The sequence below is a fragment of the Aquarana catesbeiana genome, linkage group LG07, assembly GCF_042186555.1.
Source record: "Aquarana catesbeiana isolate 2022-GZ linkage group LG07, ASM4218655v1, whole genome shotgun sequence".
NCBI lineage: Eukaryota > Metazoa > Chordata > Amphibia > Anura > Ranidae > Aquarana > Aquarana catesbeiana.
The window spans coordinates 317171722-317194701 of record NC_133330.1 but is presented as its reverse complement, the minus strand read 5'-3'; the positions used below and the strand labels follow the sequence as shown (position 1 = coordinate 317194701).

Here is a 22980-nt window from a genome sequence, read left to right as displayed (position 1 = left end):
CCCAGATGAGTATATATGCTTGTTATTTTGAAATCCTGCACTTCTCTTTTAACTAAAACAGCCATTCTCAACCAGGGTTTCTCCTGCAGTTACTAGAAGTTCTTAGAGCTGTGGCTAAATGACCTCCTGTCAGAGGGTGCCTGAATAGTTCCAAGGTCAGCATCACTTGGCAGAGTGAGCTGCATGATCCCACTTATTATTCTTAAATTGAAATAAAGGAGGGGAGGAGTCAAGAGCACCACATCCCAAAAATTAAGTTTGTAAAGAAAAGGGGCATTGAGGCCCTGAACAGGCCCCGGGACTTTTAACGGCGCTAGGATAAATGAGTGGAAGAAATAGAATAAAACGTTCTTTTATTTAACAATCTTAAAAAAGGACAGACATAAAGCAAAAACACTAATGTATGTTCACAAAGCAAATAAAGTGACTGATTGATACAGAGGTTGATACCACTTTCTCAGCATGTTTCGCTTTCTTAAGCTTCTTCAGGAGATACAGTGTGGCATTTGATCAACTATAAGTTAAAAAAACACAGTAAGGATCTTATGTCTGGTAATATGTTACAATCATAATGTATATCAAGTAAGTCCAAAGGGGAAATTTATACACATAGAATCAAAGAAAACACAATATATGGATGAATATTCAAGCTTAATATATATTAACAAAAAGAAAAAAGTATTTTTTCTTCGACACACACCACATCAAAAGGAATTTTCATATATATTAACCTTACCCGTATTGGAAAGGAAGTAGATTGTAAATGTATGTTAAAAATTGAAATTGTGCGTAACAAATGTTGAGCCCTCCAGCCCGCACCTCACTGAGAAAGCATGCAGAGAGGGATAAAAATTCAAAAAGTAGATGAAATTCTCTGAAAAGAGATAAAATCAAATACAAGGATGTCACAAAAGTGAAAGCAAAAAAAACGATGCATACTTAAAGGTATGATTGGTCATGTAAGCTGACAGAATAAAGATATATATATTAAATACCTTGTATGGTGGGTAGAATCAATTCATAAGTGACAAAGATCACATCCGAAGGATGGTAGGGAGCCTAATCGCTGTATAGAAAGGTAGATGGTTCCTTGGATGCAGCAGGATGCAAGCCGAAAAATGGGCAGCGTACAGGATTGGAACACCCACAGACAAGTAGCGGGTAATCAAGCCTGGAGAATCGCTTGCTGCAAAGAGCCTATAGATTTAAAACAAGGACAGGGATGGACAGAGTTTGAATAAGCAAATCTGAACGATTTTAGTAGTAAGGCTTTCATGATTGAGAGAGACAAACAAAGGAGAACTCACTTGTAATGATCAGAGTCATTGATAAGAGCACCAGCATGGGGGAGTCTTTTAGCGTCTACCTGCCCAGCGTGTCGGAGGGGAATGACAGAAGATAGCGGGGATATCCCCGCTTTTTAAACCTCTCCAGCGTGAGGGCGTCTGACTCGCCGTCACGCTGCGGACTGACAGTGATGACCGCACATGCGCACGCATCCCAGCCTCAGTGCGGTAGTAACATCAGCGGCGTCAGGTGCGTGTAACTGACCTGCGGCCATCTTTGAAACTCTGATGCCCTAAATTCGGCACTACAGAGGCCCTAAGGCAAAATAAATATCTAGGCACTTATAAAACGCAAAATAGTCCACACATACAGATAGCTGGGGGCAACGAAACAGCACTGGTCCTCAATAGAGGGCAACAGAGCAATCAAAACATTGATTAGGAAATGAAATGCTGAGTGCCCTGGGTGTCCGCACATGCCAAGAGAAGTAGGGGAGCAGGCTGGAAGAGAAAAACAGCACAAAAATCTTTATCTTAAAAAGAGATAATAATGAAAAAATATAATATATGGAAGATCTATATCAAACATCCACATTTATTTCATTGTTTATAGCAAATCGACACCGCCACCTATTTTTTGACTCGATTTGCTATAAACAATGAAATAAATATGGATGTTTGATATAGATCTTCCATATATTATATTTTTTCATTTGGATTTCTCTTATATTTTTTCATTATTATCTCTTTTTAAGATAAAGATTTTTGTGCTGTTTTTCTCTTCCAGCCCGCTCCCCTACTTCTCTTGGCTTGTGCGGACACCCGGGGCACTCAGCATTTCATTTCCTAATCAATGTTTTGATTGCTCTGTTGCCCCACTATTGAGGACCAGTGCTGTTTCGTTGCCCCCAGCTATCTGTATGTGTGGACTATTTTGCGTTTTATAAGTGCCTAGATATTTATTTTGCCTTAGGGCCTCCGTAGTGCCGAATTTAGGGCATCGGAGTTTCAAAGATGGCCGCGGGTCAGTTACACGGACCTGACGCCGCTGATGTTACTACCGCACTGAGGCTGGGATGCGCGCGCATGCGCGGTCGTCACTGTCAGTCCGCAGCGTGACGGCGAGTCAGATGCCGTCACGCTAGAGAGGTTTAAAAAGTGGGGATATCCCCACTATCTTCTGTCATTCCCCTCCGACACGCTGGGCAGGTAGACGCTAAAAGACTCCCCCATGCTGGTGCTCTTATCAATGACTCTGATCATTACAAGTGAGTTCTCCTTTGTTTGTCTCTCTCAATCATGAAAGCCTTACTACTAAAATCGTTCAGAATTGCTTATTCAAACTCTGTCCATCCCTGTTCTTGTTTTAAATCTATAGGCTCTTTGCGGTAGGCTGCAAGCGATTCTCCAGGCTTGATTACCCGCTACTTGTCTGTGGGTGTTCCAATCCTGTACGCTGCCCATTTTTCGGCTTGCATCCTGCTGCATCCAAGGAACCATCTACCTTTCTATACAGCGATTAGGCTCCCTACCATCCTTCGGATGTGATCTTTGTCACTTATGAATTGATTCTACCCACCATACAAGGTATTTAATATATATATCTTTATTCTGTCAGCTTACATGACCAATCATACCTTTAAGTATGCATCGTTTTTTTTACTTTCACTTTTGTGACATCCTTGTATTTGATTTTATCTCTTTTCAGAGAATTTCATCTACTTTTTGAATTTTTATCCCTCTCTGCATGCTTTCTCAGTGAGGTGCGGGCTGGAGGGCTCAACATTTGTTACGCACAATTTCAATTTTTAACATACATTTACAATCTACTTCCTTTCCAATACGGGTATATATGAAAATTCCTTTTGATGTGGTGTGTGTCGAAGAAAAAATACTTTTTTTTTTTTGTTAATATATATTAAGCTTGAATATTCATCCATATATTGTGTTTTCTTTGATTCTATGTGTATAAATTTCCCCTTTGGACTTACTTGATATACATTATGATTGTAACATATTACCAGACATAAGATCCTTACTGTGTTTTTTTACCTTATAGTTGATCAAATGACACACTGTATCTCCTGAAGAAGCTTAAGAAAGCGAAACATGTTGAGAAAGTGGTATCAACCTCTGTATCAATCAGTCACTTTATTTGCTTTGTGAACATACATTAGTGTTTTTGCTTTATGTCTGTCCTTTTTTAAGATTGTAAATAAAAGAACGTTTTACTCTATTTCTTCCACTCATTTATCCTAGCACCGTTAAAAGTCCCGGGGCCTGTTCAGGGCCTCAATGCCCCTTTTCTTTACCCACTTATTATTCTTAGCTGTCTGTATGAGGAGCATTCTACCCACCAGGACCGGACTGGCCATAGGGTACACTGAGCATTTGCTCCTTAGGCCAGGGCCGCCAGGCCTGCATGACCTATTAAGAGCTGGCTAATTCAGGGATCCCTAACCCCTGGGCCACGGACTGGTAACAAACTTTAAATGGGCAAGAAGTGGTGGGTTAAAAAGGCGGGGCTGACAATTTTACCCAGAAATGGGCTTTAAATAGGCAAGACGTGGTGGGTTAAAAGTATAGTCAGTGTTTATCAGTGTTTATCTGGCGCTCAAAATGGAGTAATCCTTAAGGGTATAGTCTGTGGCTGTAATAGCTGGATGGTGATGAATCCATAGATTGGGTGGTTGAAAAAGAAAGGGGTATTAAGAGTTAAAAAGGAAGGCAGCCATCCCTCAGAGTGTGTCCAGAACTCTGGAAGACATATAAGGAAAAAGCAGGGAGGGGGAGGCACGAACCTGAGTGTAGTATTAAAATGATCACTTTAATAGGATAAGAATAAAAACACTTACAAGATGATAGAAGATGCATGCTCGTCCAAGTAAAGTCCCATCCTGGCATTCCACATGGCTCTGCGGCCAATAGAAAGAGCAGCCAGATCCGAGCGTGTAGCCTTCACCACTGCGGCCCTGATTGACAAGATTCCAGCCCTGCCTTGGTCCAATCAGATGCCGGCGACGTCACTTCATGTGCCACGGTCCATGCTGGTCAGTGTAGAGCTTCCTGGTTCCTTGCTCCTGGAGAAACCCTGTGATCCATTCCAGCCAGCTGCCCATACTTATCCAGCTATCAGGAACAGCGGTGGGACCCACAGAGCCATGTGGAATGCCAGGACTGCACTTTACTTTGACGAGCATGCATCTTCTATCATCTTGTAAGTGTTTTTAATCTTATCCGATTAAAGTCGTCATTTTAATGCTACACTCAGGTCTGCGCCTCCCCCTCCCTGTTATTTCAGTGGTGGGTTAAAAGGCAGGGCTGACAATTTTACCCAGAAATTGGCTTTAAATAGGCAAGCGGTGGTGGGTTAATAGGCGGGGCTGACAATTTTACCCAGAAACGGGCTTTAAATAGGGAAGAGGTGGTCTGTTAAAAAGGCTGGCTTGACAATTTTACCCAGAAATTGGCTTTAAATAGGCAAGAGGTGGTCTGTTAAAAAGGCTGGGTTGACAATTTTACCCAGAATAGACTTTAAATAGGCAAGAGGCGGTGAGCTGAAAGGCGGAGCTAACCATTTTACCATTAAACAAACTTTAAATCGGCAAGACCTAGAACTCTTTGTATCATTTCTTACTTCAGATTTTCGAAAATACTTGTCAAAGCTCAAACATTAACTAGATTACCATCAGTCGCACAATAAACCCGAACTCCGCCAATCAGACCGCTATCGACATCTCTGTACTGATTTGCTTGCACCGTCTCCGAAGCGACTAAAAAATGCAGGCAATTTATTGACGTTGAAACAATTGCAGCAATTGGTAACAATCTGCCACTGAGTAAACATTACAATGACCTAGAAAATAGTCCTGATTTTCTATGTCAGATGGAGACGCAGTCACGGTTGCCCTGGCAACCTTTACATGTTTTTCGGTGAATGCGATGCTCGCTAGGGTCGCAGAAAAGTGTCAGCTGAGGACAGGACGGGCACAGAAACACATACACAATGCTATTTAGCAGTGAAAGATGGCCTATGGAAACATCAGGCATACACTGGATTAAGTAGTGTATTGTCATGCTCAGGCCTTTCACTGGGAAGCAGGCTGAATTGATGAATGGTGCCCCAATTCCAGAGCCTGGTGCTGTACAAGCCTCTAATTTATATGGTAAAGTGCTGCCGTCTATCTTATGCAGCCGCTGATCACACGGCGGCCTCCTATTATCTGCTGGATGTTGTACTGGACTGTGGGGTGACATATCAGACACTACTGTGAGGGATGGAAGACGAGGGAACATTTTCTATACATCGGATTCTATAAATATAGATACACATTTGTGCACCTTGGAGGGGGTGGTAAATGAATGTAAAATTATATAGAGCAGCAGTGCTCTCTAAGGGGGTAATACTTAGGAAACTCAAGATTTTTAAAGGGAAGCAATAATAATTCTGGGTTGATTTTAATTTTACTATTTTTTTTTTTTATTATTATAAAAATTTAAAGCCCAATATACAGTGGGGACGGAAAGTATTCAGACCCCCTTAAATTTTTCACTCTTTGTTATATTGCAGCCATTTGCTAAAATCATTTAAGTTCATTTTTTTTCCTCATTAATGTACACACAGCACCCCATATTGACAGAAAAACACAGAATTGTTGACATTTTTGCAGATTTATTAAAAAAGAAAAACTGAAATATCACATGGTCCTAAGTATTCAGACCCTTTGCTCAGTATTTAGTAGAAGCCCCTTTTGATCTAATACAGCCATGAGTCTTTTTGGGAAAGATGCAACAAGTTTGTCACACCTGGATTTGGGGATCCTCTGCCATTCCTCCTTGCAGATCCTCTCCAGTTCTGTCAGGTTGGATGGTAAATGTTGGTGGACAGCCATTTTTAGGTCTCTCCAGAGATGCTCAATTGGGTTTAAGTCAGGGTTCTGGCTGGGCCATTCAAGAACAGTCACGGAGTTGTTGTGAAGCCACTCCTTCGTTATTTTAGCTGTGTGCTTAGGGTCATTGTCTTGTTGGAAGGTAAACCTTCGGCTCAGTCTGAGGTCCTGAGCACTCTGGAGAAGGTTTTCGTCCAGGATATCCCTGTACTTGGCCGCATTCATCTTTCCCTCGATTGCGTCGTCCTGTATCTCTCTCTCTCTCTCTCTCTCTCTCTCTCTCTCTCTTTCTATATATATATGTATAGAGAGAGCGATAGATAGATAGATAGATAGATAGATAGATAGATAGATAGATAGATAGATAGATAGATAGATATGATCTTCAAAAAGTTTTCACACTTTTTTATATAATAGAGTTAAAAAAAAGTGTGGACGCTTTTTAATGAATGAATTTAAAATCAATCTTTGTACTTTGTTTATATCTATATATGATTGCACATTATTTTATATGATTGCACATTGGTACATATGGTGTTTTTAGGAATTGTGGGTACTTAATTGCAGTTTAAGGAATATTTTATTGAATTTATTTTAGCACTTTAACAGCACAACACTATTTTTTTTGTTTATTTAGATAGAAGTTGTCTTAGATACTTTGTATTAATTCCCTTCTATGTGTAGTGACTTGTGTTTTTCTGCACCTAATCAATAGCAGTAACCACAAGGATGCATAAAAAACAATTCTTTTCTATGTGCCCCTGTTACACCACAATGCTATTTGCTATTTAGTTATACTTTTAAGTTTGACCTTTTTAAACTGATGTTTTTATGATATGTATACCATCTTTTTTATATATTTAAATATGTAATACATGACAAAGAAATCTCAGAGCACTATGGGTTAGTTAAGGTTGAATGCAAGGCAAAATGCTGAGCACATGGATAAAGTACATACCTGTATATGGAGCTGTTTTACCTGCCACAGGATTTGTGTTTCTGTTCATCCATTCCTGGGATTTACCAAGCTTTGCCACACAGCACTGCCCTTCTGGCAGGGCAGGAGAGTGTTTTTTCTCTGAAGTTAGTTTACACTCACAGGTTTTCTTCCTCCCCAAGCATGTGACTGGACATTGACAGGTGAACAAGCAGACTTATAACCGCTTCAGCCCCGGAAGAATTTACCTCCTTCTTGACCAGAGCACTTTTTGAGATTCGGCACTGCAACGCTTTAACTGACAATTGCGCGGTCGTGCGACGTTGCTCCCAAACAAAATTGACGTCCTTTTTTTTCTCACAAATAGAGCTTTCTTTTGGTGGTATTTGATCACCTCTGCTGTTTTTATTTTTTGCGCTATAAACAAAAAAATAGCGACAATTTTGAAAAAAATGCATTATTTTTAACTTTTTGCTATAATAAATATCCCCCAAAAATATTTAAAAAAAAAAATTTTTCCCTCAGTTTAGGCCGATACGTATTCTTCTACATATTTTTGGTAAATCGCAATAAGCGTCTATTGGTTGGTTTGCACAAAAATTATAGCGTTTACAAAATAGGGGATAGTTTTATGGCATTTTATTAATAATTTTTTTTTTTACTAGTAATGGCGGCAATCAGCGATTTTTAACGTGACTGCGACATTATGGTGGACACATCGGACATGTTTGACACATTTTTGGGACCATTGTCATTTATACAGCAATCAGTGCAATACAAATGCACTGATTCCTGTGTAAACGACACTGGCAGTGAAGGGATTAACCACTGTTAATCTTTTAATCAATGTTTATAACTGTGGGGGGGGCGTGGCTACATGTGACACATCACTGATCTCTGCTCCCGATCACAGGGAGCAGAGATCAGTGACACTGTCACTAGGCAGAACGGGGAGATGCTTGTTTACATTAGCATCTCCCCGTTCTTCCTCTCCATGAGGCGATCGCAGGTATCCCCGCGGTGATCGGGTCCGCGGGACCCGCGACCCGACTCACGGAGCTCCCGGCCGGCGGCGCACACGCAATGGCACGGCGGCAAATTTAAAGGGACGTACGGGTATGCCCATTTGCCCAGCCGTGCCATTCTGCCAACGTACATCGGCGAGCGCCGGTCGGGAACCGGTTAAGCTTGTCGCTTTGTCACTCTACTCTTTATTAGACTTGTTGCACATGAACACTACTAAGAAGATGATAAGTCAAATTCACATACTTACACAGCTTGTATTTAAAAAAAAAAACCTTTCATAATGTGAAATGCTTTTTTTATAGCTAAATGGTGTTCAGCATTAAATAGACAGCACAGTAGTCGTTTGCTTTCAGGTAGGCTGTTCATCAATTAAATCATGGACAGAACCATCCTTTCAGGGAGGGTTTGCGGCTCCAACTTATTCACGTATGTTTCTAAATTTTAGCTTTGGTTATTGAGCTCCATAAACAGCAGTCTTTCTACAACAGAGGAGCAATTAGACAATGCGAGATAGAGCCTAAAGCTATATACAGTGCCTTGAAAAAGTATTTATACCCCTTGAAATTTTCCACATTTTGTCATGTTACAACCAAAAGTTGAAATGCATTTTATTGGGATTTTATGTGATAGGTCAGCACAAAGTGGCACATAATTGTGAAGTGGAAGGAAAGTGATAAATGGTTTTCAAACATTTTTACAAATAAATATGTGAAAAGTGTGGCGTGCATTTTTATTCAGCCCCCCTGAGTCAATACTTTGTAGAACCTCCTTTCTCTGCAATTACAGCTGCAAGTCTTTTTGGGGATGTCTCTACCAGCTTTGTACATCTAGAGAGGGACATTTTTGCCCATTCTTCTTTGCAAAATGGCTCAAGCTCAGTCAGATTGGATGGGGAGCGTGTGTTAACAGCAATTTTCAAGTCTTGCCACAGATTCTCAATTGGATTTAGGTCTGGACTTTGACTAGACCATTCTAACACATGAATATCCTTTGATCTAAACCAGGGGTCTCCAAACTGTGGCCCGAGGGCAAGATGTGGCCCTTTGCTAACCTTTATCCGGCCCTGGGAGCCGGATAAAGGGAGGAATTGTGGGAGCACAATTCCTCCCACTAATATGAGGCACTATTCCTCCCACTGACACCAACAACGGGGCACTATATCTTCCACCGATACCAATGATGGGATACTATTCCTCCTACTAATAGGGGGAATACTCCTCCTCCTATTGACCACCAACCCTGAGGCCATATTTGTTCTCACTGATGCTGGGCCTTTGACATTTTCTGCCCCTGCTGGCCACAATCCGGCCCTCCTAAAGTCTGAAGGAAAATAAAGTGGCCCTTTGTTTGAAAAGTTTGGAGGCTCCTGATCTAAACCATTCCATTGTGGCTCTGGCTGTATGTTTAGGGTCGTTGTCCTGCTGGAAGGTGAACCTCCGCCCCAGTCTTAAATCTTTTGCAGATTCTAACAGGTTTTCTTCTAAGATTGCCCTGTATTTGGCTCCATCCACCTTTGCATCAACTCTGACCAGCTTCCCTGTCTCTGCTGAAGGAAAGCATCCCCACAACATGATGCCGCCACCACCATGTTTCACGGTGGGGATGGTGTGTTCAGGGTGATGTGCAGTGTTAGTTTTCCACCACACATAGCGTTTTGCTTTTAGGCCAAAAAGTTCAAAAAGTTTTGGTCTTATCTGACCACCTTCTTCCACATGTTTGCTGTGTCCACCACATGACTTCTCACAAACTGCAAACGGGACTTCTTATGGCTTTCTTTCAACAATGGCTTTTTTCTTGCCACTCTTCCATAAAAACTAGATTTGTGGAGTGCACGACTAATAGTTGTCCTGTAGACAGATTCCCCCACCTGAGCTGTGGATCTCTGGAGCTCCTCCAGAGTTAACATGGGCCTCTTGGCTGCTTCTCTGATGAATGCTCTCCTTGCCCGGCCTGTCAGTTTAGGTGGACGGCCATGTCTTAGTAGGATTGCAGTTGTGCCATATTCTTTCCATTTTCAGATGATTGATTGAACAGTGCTCCGTGAGATGTTACAAGCTTGGGATATTTTTATTAAACCATAACCCTGCTTTTAACTTCTCTACAACTTTATCCCTGACCTGTCTGGTGTGTTCCTTGGCCTTCATGATGCTGTTTGTTCACTAAGGTTCTCTAACAAACCTGTGAGGGCTTCACAGAACAGCAGCATTTATACTGAGATTAAATTACACACAGGTGGGTGCTATTTACTAATTAGGTGACTTCTGAAGACAATTGGTTCCACTAGATTCTAGTTGGGGGTATCAGAATAAAGGGGGCTGAGTACAAATGCATGCCACACTTTTCACATATTTATTTGTAAAAAAATTTGAAAACCATTTATCGTTTTCCTTCCACTTCACAATTATGTGCCACTTTGTGTTGGTCACAATCACACACGTTATCACATAAAATCCCAATAAAACACATTTACGTTTTTGATTGTAACATAACAAAATATGGAAAATTTCAAGGGGTGTGAATACTCGTTCAAGGCACTGTATAAAACACTATACCTAAACTATATTTCTTTAAAGAACTGCTTCAGTTCAGACTGTTCTTTCCAGAGGGAGATCTAGCATGTAGGATACGTACTGTATATTGTTGGGTTTAGGATTTGCACTGTGGATTGATGGCCTGTTTGATGGGCTGGACATGTAATTTTTCCCATGTTAGAATTTTTACAGTTGCCAAGTTGACATGTTTGTACACAGGGTTATTTGAAAAGGGAACTGGCTTCAGCCTTCCGTAATGGTGCACTTAGTAATCGACACATGGGTCAGTACAGTGTTAGTTATGCGTAGTTATCGACATTCTTGGGATGAACTGGGAGCTCCCAACCTACTGCAGGAAAACATGGTGATGTACATTACATGCTGCCTACTGTCGTGAACATGTGCTGTCCCTTACCAGGAGCAATAATCCATAGGATGGTATGTGTGGGGGGTGATTTGTGGAGTGGGGGGATAGCCCTGCAGAAGGAGGATCCTCACTTCACTACTTGTTAAGTGTGTGACCTGGGACTTCAGGCGAACATTCTATCATCTAATATGGTCCTGCCCCTCCCTTCAGGCCTACTGGTCATAGGTGGTTAAATTTCTCCACGATCGCATAGGTTTCCCTTTGACTATGTGCCCTCGCCATTGTCTGTTAGCTCTCCTATCTATCTCAGAAGAAGCCAAATACCTAAACATATTTTTGCAGTCCCTGTTCCCGGCCAGAATGCAAATAGCCCGGTCTTGGATCAAAGAGTCGCCCCCCTTCTGTTCAGCAATGGATTAGGACTGTTAATGCAACTCTTCCCTATACAAAAAGTACTGTACTCGCACAGGGGCTGCCCGGCTAAATTTAACAAAATCTGGGACAGGTGGCTGGAGGAGTCCTCTACCTGCACAGACGAGGAGTAACCTTTACATATTGTACGGCACTCCATGATTCCCACGCTATAGAGTTAGATTCTTACTTCGAAGGCTTGCAGGCTTGCATGCTTCTCCATGATGAGGTTTCTCATAACTCCTGCTGCACTTCGTGGGGTTGTATGTTGACCCCCTATTCAGGTACACTACAGTTATGTAGGGAAAGGATCTTGAAGGCCTCTTGAGCCACCTCCCTAGGCAAAGAGAGCCTTGACTGATGGGGGCATGGCTAGGTGCCGGGACAATGGGAACGATTGGTTGAAATATGGGGGATGGGCCTGAGCTAAGGGAACGTGTGCCCCAGGAAATTCCGGGTCTTTCAGAGGAGTCGGTTGGAAGAGCTGACCACCCTCCCGCCCCTCTTCTCCTTTGTTATGGTATGTCACAACTTGCTGCGGTTTTCTTGACCTTGCCAGCAGTTAATGTTGCTGTAATGGGCTATGCCCTTGATGGAAAATTGGAAGTAGGCTGTCTGTCCAGCACTTATGGTAAGGACAGGCCCCTACTTCCCTCTTTTGGTTGAGTGCTCACAGTACGACTGTGACTGGCACTGGTTAAATATGTTTACATGTTATATGTTGGAATTTAATAAAGCTGTGGCCTTGCCCTTTTCCAACCCAATGGTTGTAAGTGTCTTATTTAATGGGTTAAAGGGCAAGGGTGGTGGGGGATTTGATCCCATTGTGTTACGTTAATTGGGATCTAGGCCCATTGCGCCTCAGCAGTCATGACTATCCTCGATAACTTGACCTGTTATTCTTTATACTCAATACGGTTATGTCAATGCTTTATCCTTATGTATTGTGCATGTTTGCACTTTGTACTTGTTTGTATACTTTTTTTTTAACATACTCAAAAAACTTTTGATCAAAAAAAAAGTGTGTGACCTGGAACAACCATATAACCAGCCTGAAAAACTTCAACTCCTTTCCTGCCTACTTTCGGGGCTGAGACTTAATAGGGGAGTCTGAATCATATTGACAGCCTGCACCTTCAAAACTAATTTCCAGGTTTTTTTTTTTTTTTCTGTTTGCATAAAGTAGAAAGGATAGAGCCTCCGCCAAATTTTTAATAAGGCTTACCTGTAGGTAAAAAGAATATCTCCTAAACCTGTACGGTTTAGGAGATATTCCCCCGCAATGAGCCGCAGTCTTCAGCGGCGCATGTGCTCCGGGGATTCTCGGTTGAAGGACCTTGCCAGAAAGAAGTCTCTGCGCGGGAGTGACAACATCGCGGCTCCCTCAGTACTCACTCAGCACTCAGCAGACACGCCGAGGAAAAATGTCAGCTCCCTCTGCGTGGATCGGGTGAGATACCGGCGCCTCGTTCTAAGGTAAGTATTTCATAATGGGTTGCTATGCGGTGCATACTAGCTCATTATGCCTTTTCCCTTACAGGTGTAGAAAAAAAAAAGTCAGTGGGTTTACTACCGCTTTAAGCTTTGACTAAAAAAGAAACAAAAACTGGAAGCCGATTGGCTTCTGTGCACAGCTGCCCCGGATTTTGTACTCTCCGGTTTTAGTAAATGAACCCTTTTGAATGCAAATATACTCTTATGGGAAGATTCTTGTTAAATTGAATGGTCTGTCAACTGGATCTCTTTATGCCAATAGATCACAACAACCACTGCTTTATGTATTGGTGTATTTGCCTTCCACTGTGTCTCTTCAGTGCTGAGGACTAATTACCTCTACCATCCCTTTAGCTGCAGCCGCTGCTGACATGGCATACCATCACATTAGACCGCCGATAGGATATTCCATCCCAAAGCCAATTTCCTCCTTGTTAATGAGGGGCTGGAATGTCTGCCCAGAGGTAAGTGTCTATTTTCTCTTTAGCATTTCACAGACCTGTCAAGGATTTGGCCCCAGAGGGGTTTGTATAATGCATTTTATGTCCAATGTAAAGTGGGGTACACACACTATAAGAAAAGATACACTTGTGTTTTTGCCATTGCATGTAGTTCACAAAATGGTTACAATCTGTTTTTTTTATTTAGCTTAATTAAAAAAAAATTCAGTGAAATCATTTAAAGTGGTGTTCCGGCCGAAATTATACTTTTTAAATAAAAATACCCCTATAATACACAAGCTTAATGTATTCTAGTAAAGTTAGAATGTAAACTAAGGTCTGTTTTGTTAGTTTATAGCAGTAGTTTGTTATTTTATAAACTTACAGCAGGCCGTGGCCATCTTAAGTGTGGGCATCTGAAGCCAGACTGTATTTCTTCCTGGAACTCATTCTTGCAGATCTCGCACATGCTCAGTGCAGCACAAGCAGTGTAATATGTTTCAGGTCAAGTTTCCATAGCAACGCAAGTGTCAGAGGAAGTTGTGGCCCCTTCCCAGAAGGCATTGCAAACAGGAAATGATGCGATGGGCCGCGGCCAGGGAGGAGGAAGTGAAAAATAAATACAGCATATATACAGTAAGTGCTGAGAAAATTTTTTTTTAAATATCCAATTCGTTTACAGTGCACAGTTTAGTGAGGGATGCTGAAGAGTTGTAAAAGTGGGTGGAACTCCACTTTAAGTTAAAGGTAACCTGGATATACCTGAGAATGTCATTTTAGTTCAATTTTATTGATAAGAACAAGGTGGAAAATGCAGTCTACATATAAACATCATTAATAGTAGTAAGTAATGACATTAAAACATATGTATAGGGAGGTTACAAAAATATATTATTGTATCTGGTTGATTATGTGTATCAAAAAACAGCAGTTATGCCGTGTACACACGAGCAGACTTTTCGACTGGACTGGTCCGAAGGACTATCCAACGGTCTTTCGACGGACTTCCAACGGTCTTTCTGAATGAACGGACTTGCCTACACACAATCACACCAAAGTCCGACGGATTCGTACGTGATGACTTACACTGGACTAAAATAAGGAAGTTGATAGCCAGTAGCCAATAGCTGCCCTAGCGTCAGTTTTTTGTCCCTTCGGACTAGCGGAATTTTCGAGAGGAACTGGGTCCGGCGGAGTTCCGACGTAAAGGTTTGAAGCATGTTTCAAATCTAAAGTCCGTCAGATTTTTGATCGAAAAAGTCCGCTGCAGGTCCGATTAAGCCCACACACGGTTGAATTGTCCGCCGGACTCGGTCCTTCGGACTAGTCCGGTCGAAAAGTCCGCTCGTGTGTACGCGGCATAAGAGCAACATGTTGAGGCATAACATTGAGAAATATAAGACCCTCACATTTCAAAGGAGAAGATTAAATGTAAAAATCAAATATTGGGCCTCATGTACACTGCTGCTGGTAAATGGAGGTTGAGGCTCCATGCACATTAGGAGCAGAAAAAACGTCAACGTTTTTAGCTTTAAAAACGTGGCATAAAAGACGCAAATTGAAAGCATATTGTACAAAGTTTAGGCGAGTCTATGAGAGTTTAAGAGCATTTCGTTTATAGGCGTTTTTTGCACTACACACCCCTCTGCAAAAGCCAGGAAATTATGTACGGTGACAACACATCTTTTCTTTTTAGTAAAAAAACGTTGAAACTTGACAGTCAGAAGAGATAAGAGGAGTGTAGGAGAGACTGACGTTCTTACAGCTCCTAAACTTCTCCAGAAAACGCAATAGAGAAGGGTTTTTTTTCCCTGCCTCTGAACGTCCCTGACAGAAAACGCCTGTAGTAGTCATAATGAGCAAAGACACATAGAATACAATAGAAGTTCTTCTAGAGGCAGGAGAAAAAAATGTCAAACGCCTGTAGAATCAACGTTTTTTAAGTCCAGTGTGCATGGAGCCTTATGAGCAGTTGGGCATTATTTTTCAACTGCTCCTGAACTCTCCTCTATGTTATCTTACCAGTACATGTACACAGGGTCGTTTATAGACCTTTCTAGGCAGTTGCGTTTAGAGGCCTTTTTTGGAACCCAAAAAAATGCATTCAGAAGCTGTGTTTAGAGGCGTTCCAAACGCGGCTACCCGCGTTTAGGCGCATTTTCGTCTAGTAGCGTTTTTAAAGGGAAACGTTTTATGTACTTTTGAGCCTGGAAAATGCTAAAAACACACCAAAAACTCAATTATCACTGTATGCAAGCTTGATATACCATGTGATATTCCCCTCATCAGCCAATTATGCTGTACAATACACAACTTGCATTAGAGAGAGAGAGAGAGAGAGAGAGATGGATGGATAGAGAGATGGATCTATATATGAGAGAGAGAAAGAGAAAAAAGGATTATAGAGAGGGAAGGAGTGAAATATATGGAGAGAGGTAGGGAGAGAGATTAATAAATATATACACACGTACAGTGGAACCTTGGATTACGAACATAATTTGTTCCAGGAGAATGCTTGTAATCCAAAGCACTCGCATATCAAAGCGTGTTTCCCCATAGAAGTCAGTGAAAACGAAGATAATTTGTTCCGCATTGACTTTTATTACATGCAATACTGCATATGGACAGAGGTGGGGGGGGGGCGCCGGAGAGCCTCACAAATACTCGGGGACAGCTCGGCTGAACTTGGAAACCCTCGGAAAGGCTCGGAAAGGCTCAGAAACACTCAGGCAGTGTTAATTTTGTCAACTAAAATGACTAAAACATTTTAGTCGACTAAATGAATACTATTTTAGTTGACTAAAATACGACTAAAACTAAAACAATTGAGATGAATAGAATACGACTAAAACTAAAATGGCATTTTAGTCAAAAGACTAAGACTAAAACTAAATTGAAATTTGACTTCAAAATTAACACTGGTCTAGTACATGTTCATACCTCAATACCTTAAATAATAACATACAAGATTTTTCACTCCAGCAGTATATAATGGGTTTGGAAATTGTACAGAAATGTTTACTAATGCATTACAATTTAATTACACCCATTTGATTTCAGACGGCTAAAATGAGTTTTAATCGACTAAAATGTACTGGAGATTTTATTCAACTAAAAGGTAGGACATTTTACTCGACTAAAATGTACTGGAGATTTAGTCGATTAAATATGACTAAAACTTCTCGCAGAAGACTAAAATGGGACTAAAACTAAAATGCCATGTTAGTCCTAAGACTGAAACTAAATCGAAATTTGCTGCCAAAATTAACACTGCACTCAGGAACGGATTGTTTCCAAGTGTTTCCGAGTGAATCTGACTATTCCCGAATGACTCCGAACCGTTCCGAGCGTCCCCGGCGCCCCCGCACCTCTGGCCAAATGCGGTACTGCACACCCCATTAGCTTGAAATTTGCTCGTTTTGCGAGACAACACTCGCAAACCGAGTCAGAATTTTTTTTTAACAAAAGTTGCTCGTCTTTCAAAAGGCTCGTTAACCACGTTACTCAAAAACCAAGGTTCCACTGTACCTGAGAGTCACCAACAGACGTTCCTCTGGTGGCACGCTTTTCCTCATTTTGGTGTCCATGCGAACTAGACGAGGTCTAACTTTTTCCAAGAGAACGTCAAAGGTGGCAATTGACATGCGTGTGACATGCGTTGAGCCATCAATGGATGTGTCCAGTAGCGATGAACTCTGGTCCTCTCATGCAATTTTCTACATCTTTGGAGCCTCAGCAAAAGCAACATCAGGAGCATTCCTCACACATTTCCTCACACATTTCCTCACACATTTCCTCACACATTTCCTCACACACGCTCATCATGGGATCCATATTAACAAACCAACCAAAAAATAACAGCTAGCTACAAGCACACTGCTTTCTCAGCTGCTGCTCACACTGTTCTCTCACAGAATGGCTGAAATAGTTAACAAATACAGTGGGACCTCGGATTACGAGCATAATCCGTTCCAGGACTATGCTCGTAATTCAAAGTACTCGCATATCAAAGCGAGTTTTCCCATTGAAGTCAATGGAAACTAAAATAATTTGTTCCGCATTGACTTCAATGGGATGCAATACCGCATGCGGCCAGAGGCGGGGGGGGCGCCGGAGAGCCTCGGAAACGTCCGAAAAGGCCCGAGCACACTTTGGCTAACCTCGGCAAACCTCGGAAAGACTCCATTCAAGAGCCTTTCCGAGGTTTGCCGAGGTTAGCTGAAGTGCGCTCGGGCCTTTCCGTGCATTACTGAACGCCGACGATCGTCGCTGTTCGCTTCCGGCACCGCCCACCTCAGGCCAAAAGCGGTACTGCACACCGCTTTTAGCATGAATCCTGCTCGTTTCGCGAGACAACACTCGCAATCCTAGTTCGGATTTTTAGACATACAGTGCTCGATTTGTGAAATGCTCGTTAACTGCGTTACTCGCAAACCGAGGTTCCACTGTACTTGTTTATAGTGCTTTCTAATCATTTGGGAGGGTCTCCTGAGGTTATTTTTAGTAAATGCACCTGAATACAAACGCGGCTAAACGCGGCTTGTAAACGCTGCTAAACACACGTTTTTAAACGTGGATTACTAGCTGTGATGTTGCAGCGTTCAGGAGAGGTTGAGAAACGTCCCGTGTACATGAAGCCTAACTAGGAAACAATACATTTTCATCCAAGGATAGGGACTCTCATTGAAATGCACCTCTCCCCATTATGAAGTCATTGTACAAAGAAGTATGGAGATGGGAGTTTTGAGGTGCAAGAATTAATCTACTTAACACATAATCAAAATTATCAAAATTGTATTATATAAACATTAAAGATGTTAAAAACAACATATGAAAAAATCATACGATCGTGGTACAAAGGGTTTACAGCTCAATGTATTACTACATTCAAACTTATTCTAAAAAACTGTTATGCTGTAGAGAAGTTAACTGGGAGAATCATATTTTGTATCAGGAGTAAGTGTTTAATGGATTCTGAGGGGTACATTTATACATAGAGAAGAAGGAGTTAAGATAAAGCAGGGGAAGCAGAAAAATTAGGAATAGGAATCGCTCCAACATGGTCATGAGGGGGTGTTGCTTAGGTCGCCCTCTGCCCAGGAGATGAAGTCCAATGAGTAGTGGAACACGGACCATGAAGTCCAAGTGAGAGAGAACTGTTTGTCCATATTAGATTCCTCAGCCAACAGACGTTCAAGGTCCCTAATATGGTCTACTTCAGTAGCCCACTCCCCCAGGGAAGGTACACTCATCGATCTCCAAAAACCTGGAATTACTATTCTGGCCGTGGCCAAAAAGTGACACAATACATATTTTTTAATGGACTTAAATGTTCCCGGGAGCATGGATAGGAGAGCTATCTCAGGTGTAGGAGAGAGAGAGGTCGTCATCAGTTTGTAGTATATAATAGGAAGATCTGTTGCCAGAATTTCTGTATGGGAGGGCACTCCCACCAAACATGGTGCATGGTACCCCTAGAGCTTAGACACTGCCAACAGGTATCAGGTGTTGTCGAGTTGAAATGATGTATAGTCGAAGGGCATCTATACCATCTCGTCACCAGTTTGAACCCTTTTTCTTGAGTTTTAGTGGCTAGAGAGAGTTTGTGCTTCAAGATAAAACATTTTTGCCAGTCAGTGAGGGAGATGGAGTGTCGTAATTCTTCTTCCCAAGCCCTCGTGTAGGGTGGGAGATCAGGGGAAGAAGCATTCAGCAAGAGGGAATCAAGCTGAGATACCACGTGCGTTGGAGGATCGGCTTGGAGGAGCATATCCTCAATTCCTGTCGGTTCAGCTAAAATATCTGATACGGATGGGAAGGTTTGGATATAGGAAGTTAACTGATCTTTCTGGAGCCACTGCATAGGGTACAGAGAAAGTGATTCGGAAGGGGCATCTGGCCTTAAAGTGGGGTCTGCTCAGAGAACCTGGGCAAGCCTCCTATGGAGAATGGCATTTTATCTTTGTATTTGACTGCTGTGCTTTTTTTATGGTTATGTCCAACATTGTCAAAGCAGCCCCTAAACCATTGACCTCCAAGACCAGTAGCTGGAGGGCATTCTCCCAAGGAGTGAATGACATAGTTGTCACATCGGGGTTGATTTACTAAAAGCAAATAACCTGTGCACTTTGCAAATGAGCAAAGGCTCTTCTGACTTCCGTCATCCAATCATGTGCAAAAATGCTGTTTTTTCTATCTTCTTTGCACCTGATTGGGTATTCTTTGGAAAGTGAAATTTTATATACTCACCTCTGGAGCAACTGCCCTTGCAGAGTGCAACTGCACTTTGCAAAGCGCACAGTCTATTTGCCTTTAGTAAATGAACCCCGCCATGTCTATTGAGGGAATAAAAAGGTAATTGCTCAATATACACTATACTGCCAAAAGTATTGGGACGTCTGCCTTTACTCGCTCTCCACTCCCTCATCCATGTCTTTATAGACCTTGCTTTGTGCAGCAAGGGAGCATGAAATTTTCCAAAATGTCTTGGTATGCTGACGCCTTAAGAGTTCCCTTCACTGGAACTAAGGGGCCAAGCCAAACCCCTGAAAAACAACCCCATACCATAATCCCCCCTCCACCAAATGATTTGGACCAGTGCACAAAGCAAGGTCCATAAAGACATGGATGAGCGGGTTTGGGGTGGAGGAACTTGACTGGCCTGCACAGGGTCCTGACCTCAACCTGATAGAACACCTTTGGGATAAATTAGAGAGGAGACTGTGAGCCAGGCCTTCTCATCCAACATCAGTGCCTGACCTCACAAATGCACTTCTGGAAGAATGCTCAAACATTCCCATAGACACACTCCTAAACCTTGTGGACAGCCTTCCCAGAAGAGTTGACGCTGTTAGAGCTGCAAAGGGTGGGCCAACTCAATATTAAACCTTATAGATTAAGACTGGGATGCCAGTAAAGTTCATATGCGTGTAAAGGCAGGCGTCCCAATACTTTTGGCAATATGGTGTATTTTACACTAAGCTATTTAATTGTTTAAAGCTGAACTCCTAAATACACAGCACCTGAATCCAGAGTTCAAAAAACACATTGAGACCGGGTTCACACTGGTGCGACAAACGCTCCGACATTGGGAGCTCATGCCGCATGACGTGTGAAAATCAATGTTTCCCTATGGGAGCCGTCCTAACTGGTCTGACACAAGTCGGTCCGACTTTGAAAATGCTCCCTGCACTACTTTGGTCCGACTTTGATCCTACTTCAGCCCATTGAATATCATTGAAGTCGGACCAAAGTCGGATCGCCGTCTTGCCTGATCCGACTTTGGCATGCGACTTGTGCTCTGATGATCTTGAGGGGGAACTCCAGGCCAAATTTTAAATGAAAAACCAGCATTGGTTCCCCCTCCAAGAGTATACCAGGCCCTTCGGTCTGGTATGGATTTTAAGGGGAACCCCCTACACCGAAAAAACAGGGTGGGGGTCCCCCCAAAATCCATACCAAACCCTTATCCAAGCACGCAACCCTGCCAGTCAGGAAAGGGGGTGGGGACGAGCGAGCGCCCCCCTGAACCGTACCAGGCCGCATGCCCTCAACACGTGGGTTCCCCCTCAAGATTCATACCAAACACAGTGCCTGGTAGTGGCGGGGATCCAAGTCGGATCCCTGTTCATTGAAAGTCAGACGTATGTCGGCTTCAAGACGCAGAGCAAAGTGGGATCCAAAGTAGGACGGCTGTCGTGTCGCACCAGTGTGAACCCGGCCCGAGGCCGGGTTCACACTGGAATGACAAAAGGCTCCAACATTGGGAGCTCATGTCTGATGATCTTAAAGGGGAACTGCACGCCAAATTAAAAAAACGGCATGGCTGGGGGCGGGGCCAAGTCCTGCTGTCTGTGTCAATAGACTCAGCAGCAGGACATGGGAGTGCGCCCGCACAGGTGTCCCGAGGAAGAGCGGTTCTCCAATGGGGCACTCTTTGGAGGAGCCAGGAGCGCCACTGAGGGACCCCAGATAAGGCCACTCACAAAACCAACTGCACAGAGGAGGTAAGTATGACAGGTTTGGGGTTTTTTTTGTTTTTTTTTAAACCGAACCTTTAGATATCCTGTAAAAAAAACAGCATTTTTGCTTGCACATGATTGGATGATGGGAGTCAACAGAGCTTCTGCTAATTTACTAAGCTCTGGAGCAACTGCACTTGCAGAGTAAACAGCCTGTTTGCCTTTAGTAAATCAACCCCTCTAAGTCAGTGACCCAGGACAAGTATACAGATCAGGATTTCAGACTTCCCTTTCTGCATCCTTGTTCCAGGTCTGGATCAGAAAGTGTTCAACTCAGAGGCAGCCAGGAAACCAGCATTTTTGGAATGAAGTTTACAGCTGACAGCCTCTCTATAATTACATATTACGTTGATCAACATTTAATTACAGAAGTTTTGATAGGAATACCCAAAATTTGTCAAAGTGTAGCAAACGTTTTTACAGCTTATGCAAAGTCAGGTTACATTAATAAAAAATCAATAAAAAAAAAGCAAAACTATTAACTAGTGCCCCTGCACTACCCACAACTCCCCTTTCCCAGCAGCCCCCTGAGAATAAGGACCACTGTACTCTGTGTGAGAGCAGCAGTCTTTTACCCATGGTCCACCACGCCCCCCTACAACCACTGTGCTCCAATCAGCAGGGAGCATGGACATTGCTGATTGGAGCACAGAACTTCTGACTGTGCAGGGGGTGTGGCAGACCGCTGGAGATGGACTGCTGCTCTCACACAGAGTGCAATGGTCCTCATCTTCATGATTCAGCTGGTGAAAGGGAGGTGCACTATTAACGAAGAATAAAAGCAAATAGGGTTACCACCTTTTCTTCAAGTCAAACCCGAACACTTTAGTGCTGCAAAGCAATCTGTGAATATACTGTCGATTAATGTTTGAAACTGTAACATTCTTCTTTTACTGCTTTATCCTTCCCTTCTCCCATCCAAGTTTTTTTTTGGTTCAGATACCTACTCTCAGGCTTGAGAGGTTTTTTTTTTCCCTTACAGACGCTGAGGACATTGTCTCCTTTAGTGGGGGGAGTGTGTAGCCCCCTGTTCCTAAAATTGGGGCTATAGTGTAAATTTAGTTTTTGGCTGAGCTGTAACCAGCTCAGATTTTATTATATATTTGGTTCTGTTCTAAACTTGGCTGAGTTGTGCATTTCCCACTGTTGCCAGTAGGTGTCACTGGTACCAAAGGACAGTGTGAGAATTACAACTAGGCTGAGCTGTAATGAATATTCTTTTTTCCAGAAACAGCCCAGTAGGAGGTTCCTGGCTGCTGTGCATTCTGGGAAGGGGTATTTATTGGACAGATGCCATGTGCTCTAGTCAGTTGTTACCTCGGGGCCCTTCTGGCCTGAGGATGTGCTGCTGCCTATTCTGCAGTAGGCCCAGAAGCCTGTCTGGGGCCTACTAACCCTGAGGTGGTCCTTTAGGCTGTCTTGCCTATGTACAGGAAGCCAAGCCAAGCTGAGGAGATCCAGGGGAGGACCCTTGCTGGAGAGAGCCAGGATGAAGGCTGGTCTTTCAGAAGGGCCTGGTGACTCGTTTGGAGGATGCACCTATATCTAAACTACCCTTACAGTACCGCCGGTCGGCTT

At 42.7% G+C, this 22980-nt stretch overlaps 1 protein-coding gene across 1 annotated transcript in view; it reads left to right on the top strand.

Annotated features, from left to right (window-relative positions):
• TNNI3K (TNNI3 interacting kinase) overlaps nt 1-22980 on the top strand; it is a 459065-nt gene that overhangs the window by 309129 nt on the left and 126956 nt on the right. The window contains exon 21 of the mRNA XM_073592079.1: nt 13296-13405. Coding sequence (XP_073448180.1) covers nt 13296-13405 — 110 coding nt within the window. The remainder of the gene's footprint in view (nt 1-13295; nt 13406-22980) is intronic.